Here is a 6,395-nt window from a genome sequence, read left to right as displayed (position 1 = left end):
CTTTAGCAAGTATGGCAATGCCAATGGCTGGAAATATTGCTGTAAGGTCTTTGACTTACTCACAATTGCAGCGGTGCGTACACAAACACTATATAAACCACATATATATATATATAATAAAACACTGCTTGCAGATCATTGACGAGGAGGTGCTCTGCGTGCATGGTGGCTTGAGTCCTGAGATTATAACATTGGATCAAATACGCACAATCGAACGTAATGGTGAAATTCCCTATAAGGGTGCATTCTGTGATCTGGTCTGGTCCGACCCGGAGGATATGGAGTACTGGGGACAGAGTCCACGCGGCGCCGGCTGGCTGTTCGGCCACAATGTGACAAAAGACTTTATGACCATAAATAATCTGGATTTAATTTGTCGCGCACATCAGCTGGTCAACGAGGGCATCAAGTACATGTTCGAGGGCAAGCTGGTGACTGTGTGGTCAGCGCCCAACTATTGCTATCGCTGCGGCAATGTGGCGGCCATACTTAGCTTTGAGTCGGCCAAACAGCGTCAGACTAAAATATTCCTAGCCGTGCCGGATTCCGAGCGCGTCATACCCAAGCAGAATACAACGCCTTATTTCCTATAAAAAATGCTTCGCGACGCACAGACAATTGCTTTAAAAACGAATGCCACCAAAAAATATCACAACAAGAGAAGAAAGTATAACTATGCGCAACTGCTGAAGTATTCAAAGAGTCGAACCGATGTTGATGTAAACTGGACAAAATCAATATATCATCCATATAGCACATGCATACTTATTATAATATACATATGTATATGCATACCTTAAACAAGTTAAAAAGTTGCACTTAGTAGCGTATTCGTTAGTTAGTTTAAAATACATATACATATACATATATATAATTTACCTTGTACTTTTGTTGCCAATTATTTCAGTTTAAGTATGTAGCAAATACCTGTTTAACAAAAAAGAAACAAATTAATTTTATACTCGTACTTTTGTACCAATTTTGTATTTAACCTCGTGTGGCATCCAGCAAAGCTCAAAAACATAATTCTGAAAGAAACAAAATAAAACGAATTGTATAAATAATAAATTGTTATGCAAGACAAATAAACAAGCACAAATGCAACAAATGTAAGGAAAACACAAGAAATTTATGAATTTAATTTTAGTTTGCTTAGGAAAAATAAAGCAGCTGACGTAACGTGAAATAAAAGAAATAGCTTATGCAATAAAATAACTAAAAAGCAACTTACGTTAACAGCTACAGTGTAATGTCGATAAATGAAACGGCAGCTGCCACAAATACTTGTTGCATCCACACGTATTGCTCTCTCGCTTGCTCTTTTCAACTGGCATATATTGCATCTCTTTCGTTTTGACGTTTATATATTACAGCTTTTTATTTAGTTCACTTGAGTACGCCAATTGTTTATCAACAAATTATTTAATTTAATATAAGGTATAATTATTATATTGGTTTTCATAGCGCCTGGCCATGTCACAGTGGGCGTGTATGTGTGTGTGTGTGTGTGTGTGTGTGTCTAACAACAACATTAACAAAACAAAATATAACTTTTTGTATGAATGAGTGCATAAGAAAAAAAATTACAACAGTAATTTAACTAAAAGCAACAGCAATAAATGAAATAAAAATAAATTTAAAAACATGCCAAAGAAAATGTTTTAAAAACGCGTTGAAAACAAAAAAAAAAAAAACTAAATAAATGTTTACGTTGCGCTATAATTAAGTTTTTGACAAAGAGCCAAGTCGTTGTGTAATTTTTTGTTTGTTGTTGTTGTTGCTGGTGTCGTCTTGAATCGTTTAGTTTATATAGTGTGTAGTGTAGCTTATTGAGGAGCTATATAGTTGTGCTCAAAGATATCCAACTCGTTCTGTATATAGTTGGCCTTGTTGCGCAAAAGCTTGAGCTGCTTCTGATTGGACTCCAGCACAGTGAGCTGTGCCTCCAGCGTTTTAAGCTCCTCATTCATGTCGGTGGTGGCGGTGTCGACTGTGCGGCAAAGACGCGCAAATGTGCTCGAGAGCTCTCTGCAAAAAGTGTGAGTTGGTAGTTGTTGCTATGATTATAAATTAGGTATACGCACTGTTGCACTTGATGACTGCAATTGGCCGAGGTAAGGTCCACAATCATCTTGAGCTTCTTGGTTGCATGTCGCACATACTGACTCTTGAACGTGCGCTCCTTGGCGGAATTGGTCCACGACAGACGCTCATACAAATAGATGCAGCCATAGAGCGCACCAATGCCCACTAAGACGCGCCAGCCAATTGTTTTCAGCATCTGCAATTGTTCGGTATTCAGCACATAGCTATATAATACTACCTGGACTTGGCAGCAAAGTGTTGAGGAGTTGTGCATTTACACAAATTCAAATACTCACAATGCCGGCGACGACGAGCCCGCCCACAGTGCCCTGCGAGCCAATTGAGGACATGGCGAAACGCGATATTATCGATAACTGCTCCGGCGTTATGCCGCCCATGCCAGCGGGCGTGGGCAACAGACACACTGGCGTCGTTTCCACCGGCGTGCTCACTGGTGTAACCACAGTGTGCTGCAAGCGACAAAGAAAAGCTATAGAGCACAATTTATATACTTGATCCCATTTGTCTACTCACACCAATACTGCTCTGACGATTGACCAAGGCGGGTTGTTGCTTTTTACTGCGCTCACGCACCTTGCCGGTGAAACGTTGGATCATCGCTGTAATGCCCCAGCTGAACTTGAACTCGAGATCCTCTTGGAAATCGGCGCATAGATTTTGACAATTCAGCGAGTAGAGCATTTCGAAAGGCTGCGTGCGCATCACCAGCTTGGCGCTGTTGGCCATCAGCTGCTCATTGGGCACAAGCGCATGCATGCGATCCGTCATTTCCGTTTGCGCTGATTCCACATTCATGGCCAGGGCCATGGAAAGACGTGCACGCAAATTGCTGCCCAGTCCACTCTCCACATGCGCATTGAGTTCCTTTTTGTAAATGTTGAGCACTAGACGCTCCGGATGGAACGGCATATTGAACTCATCGATTAGCACGCCCAGGCGCCAGATTTCTTCGTTGAGCGCCTTGGACACCTTCTCCTCCACCTCCTCAACCATATTGTGTATCTTCATTTTCATCTCGCGCGTCACTTGCATCATTTGTGTCTCTGTGCCTTGAATGCGTTCGGTCAGCAGATTCTTCTGATCCTGCTTCAGATTGCGAAAGATGCTAATGCGCTCATAGATGTTGTCCAGCATGGAGCGCATGTCGCCCGAGACGCTCTTGCCACGCGAGCTATGCTGCTGGAATTTGGTTTTCACCGCGCTCTGCGAGATGCACTCCTCGAATTTGCGCTCAAAGTCCTGGAACTCAAAGTAGCGTATTTGAAAGCCCTCGGCAATGGCGCCCAGATGCGGCGGATTGCCCTTGGACTCCTCAATGCGCGCCTGCAGCGTTTCGCGTGCCGATACAAAGAACACACGCTCGGCGGCCTCCTTTTCATTGCTCACCTTCAGCTCCTTGGTGAGAAAATCAATGCAACGCTCCGTATGCTGTGACTTGACCTAGATGGACGAAACAAACAAATTAATATTGTTGAATTAATAATTAATCAAGAGCTTAGCACACACAGCCAATTTGTAAATAAAATTTCTATTTGTTTTTGTTTGTTGGCATTCGAGCAAATTAAAAAGCAAAGCAGGCAACAAAGCATTTCAATTGCTGCATGGTGCACATGGAATTACCTTAGCCAGCTCCTGGCGTTGTTTTTACATACATATAGATAAAACGGATAAACAAAATAGTTTATAGTACACTATGCATAAAATACATATACAGCTACAACTAAATTTGGCACTAAAACTATGCAACTTACCGATTCCTGAAACTCAGGCTCATTGGCTGAAGCATCCCAGCGATTGTTCAATATGAATATATTCGGTTTGGATAGTTTCTGGGAAACGGTATGAAAGAATTGCTTCTCAGCACGCGTCATAGTTGATTCAGCATTTAGCACAAGCACAAAGACATCAGCATTAATGCAATGATTGTCAATCCAATCATCCAAATTGGCCGAGACATCGACGCCAGGTGAGTCGACGAACACAACATCATCGCGCAGCAGACTGCAGCGTTCACGTGGCCAAAAGATGCGCACCAGACTGCTCTCGCTAAGCTTCTCCTGGCACAAGGCATTCGCCAGCTGCTTGATATTCTACAAAAGGACACAGAATAGACAATTGTTTATAATAATGTAGCTGTGCGCAAGCTTACCACCACATTGAGCTTCTCATCGGAGCCCTCTTTCATGAGATAAGCTTCGCCGCCATCGCTGCCCTCCACCTGACAGAAGCAATTTGTAGTATGCCCAATGCCGCTGGGCAAAATCTTTTCACGCAACATAGCATTGATGACAGAGCTCTTGCCATTTGAGGTGCGTCCAAAGAAGGCAACCTTCATATGATCACGCTGCAGTACCTCACGTATGGCTGCCACCTTGTTCACATAGCTTTCGAACAGCTCACGCTCCTCCTTGTCGACAATTTGCGTATCTCCATGCAAAGCTACAAAAGCATTAGCGTTAAGCATTAGAATAACTGTAGTTTGCACCTTTGCTGCTGCTGCTGCTTACCATTGATAAATGTTGTCGTCTCCAGCACATATTCCTCAATTTCACCATAGATATCGTTGATCTTCTTCTTGGCACGCACAAATATCTGCAGCGGTGATTTATCATTTGTTTGATACATACGAGTGTCGGCCATGGCGTTATAATTGGCCGATGTGGTCGATACGGAAGTTTGCAAGGATAAGTTGTGACGCGTATTGTCCACCGTGTCCGTGTCCGAAGAGTTCGTATCGTTGCCGTTGGGGCCCGTTTGGCCAGTAACCAGCGATATGGTACGATTCAAGTATGCCGCCATTTGGTTTGCGTTTTATGTTTTTTTTTTTGTGTTTGGTTTTTTAAATAAGAGAGAGAATTTTGATACAAACAAAAGGTATTGCAGCTTTAGGAGGAACACACAACGCTCTGCCACTCTGGCCCCCCTGTGCAAACCCAAAAGCAAAAGTGCACGTCTCTAAATTGGTCTTAGTTGCGTTTCTTGCAATTTTCTAATTAGAATTGAATTTTTTTTTTTGGTTTTTGTATGCTTAAAAATCAATGACACTAAACTGAAAAGAAGAAGAAAAATCAGGACGTAAAGAAATTATGACAAAAAATATATACTCAACAAAAACACATACTAAGTTAAAAGTTAAATAGAATCTAATTTTACACACGCACACACACAACACTGGCGCAACTGCAATGGCGCAGTTTATTTATGTTTGTGTGTATGCGTGTGCAAGCGTAATCAACGAAAAAATATACAAATTGAACTGATAAAAAAAGCCCATCTTTGGCTTAGATGTGTTAAACCTGGCCAGCAACCAACCTGATTAGTACTTTCGCTCATCGTTTGCCTCCTCTGTCCGTCCGTCTGTTTATGTTTCCGGCGAGCGCCACTCAAAACATGCGCAGCCCTAGATGTTCACGTTGACGTTTGGCTGCGTTTTCTTATCCAATTACGCTGCAATTGCCAACTTCCATGCACATATTAACTAGTTATTGCTCAATTGGTTTTTAAGTGGCGCTACAATGCACAAATTGCGTTTATTTTGCCTAAAATTTGTCTATAAATGATGTAACATCTTTTTTATATTAACCAAACAACTAGATGACAGTGTGTGGCAGCTACTGTTAGCTTATGCAGGTATGCATGTTAAATGAGCCGCCAGCTGTTAACGGCATGTAATCGGCGCGCATTTGAAAACAAGTGCGCCACTTGTATATGTCAATACAAGTATGTAATTTATTGATCAGCGAGTAAGCAGAACAATGTTTGCGCATGCTTAACAGCGGCTGTTAGCTGCAGCGCTGTTAAATCGAACGAGTGCTTTAAATATGTTAATTGAATTGGTATCGATCAACAGTTGCAATCGGAGCGCCTATTGATTAATCATAATAATAATTATTGTTGCATGTATTTAAATACGAACGTATGTTTATTATTGTTCTGTTTTTTTATTACGTTTTTTAAGAGGTTTTTCTTTACAATTTGTTTTTTTTTTGTATGTATTGTATTTGTCGATTTATATTTACTGGTTTCTTTCTTTGCAATAAATTACATAAAATAACACAATATGTTTTCCATAGGTTTGGAAATAAAAATAAAAATAAAGAAAAAAACTACATAGGCATTAGGGTAAAATTAAAAGTAATGTGTTAGCTAGGTAAATTAGGCGGGGGGTGTGATTATGTATCGGAGGGGTGAGGATAGCGAAGGGCGTTGTTACGTGGGCAGCTTCTTGCAACAATAGTAAATGGGCTTACAAGTGTATTTAGGTAACAAAACTAAATCAGCTGTTTAGG

The 6,395-nt window shown here is 41.2% G+C and overlaps 2 protein-coding genes across 3 annotated transcripts in view; one reads left to right on the top strand and one right to left on the bottom strand.

Moving 5' to 3' along the window:
- LOC108605171 (serine/threonine-protein phosphatase 6 catalytic subunit) overlaps positions 1–858 on the top strand; it is a 9,795-nt gene extending 8,937 nt beyond the window's left edge. Inside the window, exons 2-3 of the mRNA XM_033294530.1 lie at positions 7–73; positions 135–858. Of these exons, the coding sequence (XP_033150421.1) occupies positions 7–73; positions 135–593 (526 nt within the window). The 3' untranslated portion in view covers positions 594–858. The remainder of the gene's footprint in view (positions 1–6; positions 74–134) is intronic.
- Positions 859–1,715: 857 nt separating this feature from the next.
- LOC108605141 (transmembrane GTPase Marf) lies at positions 1,716–5,683 on the bottom strand. 2 transcript variants are annotated; one of them, XM_017994714.2, is made up of 9 exons: positions 5,419–5,683; positions 4,614–5,155; positions 4,256–4,545; positions 3,858–4,196; positions 3,727–3,738; positions 2,620–3,546; positions 2,382–2,555; positions 2,085–2,281; positions 1,716–2,028 (listed from the first exon to the last, which is right to left on the bottom strand). In XM_017994714.2, exons 2-9 carry the CDS (start codon positions 4,903–4,905, stop codon positions 1,827–1,829), a joined length of 2,433 nt encoding a protein of 810 aa, XP_017850203.1. In that variant the 5' UTR covers positions 4,906–5,155; positions 5,419–5,683; the 3' UTR covers positions 1,716–1,826. The 2 variants fall into 2 exon arrangements, with proteins under 2 accessions (XP_017850203.1, XP_017850204.1); XM_017994715.2 differs by lacking the exon at positions 3,727–3,738.
- Positions 5,684–6,395: the final 712 nt, after the last annotated feature.

The sequence above is a fragment of the Drosophila busckii genome, chromosome X, assembly GCF_011750605.1.
Source record: "Drosophila busckii strain San Diego stock center, stock number 13000-0081.31 chromosome X, ASM1175060v1, whole genome shotgun sequence".
NCBI lineage: Eukaryota > Metazoa > Arthropoda > Insecta > Diptera > Drosophilidae > Drosophila > Drosophila busckii.
The sequence above is the reverse complement of the archived record's forward strand: the minus strand, read 5'-3'. Positions and strand labels throughout refer to the sequence as shown.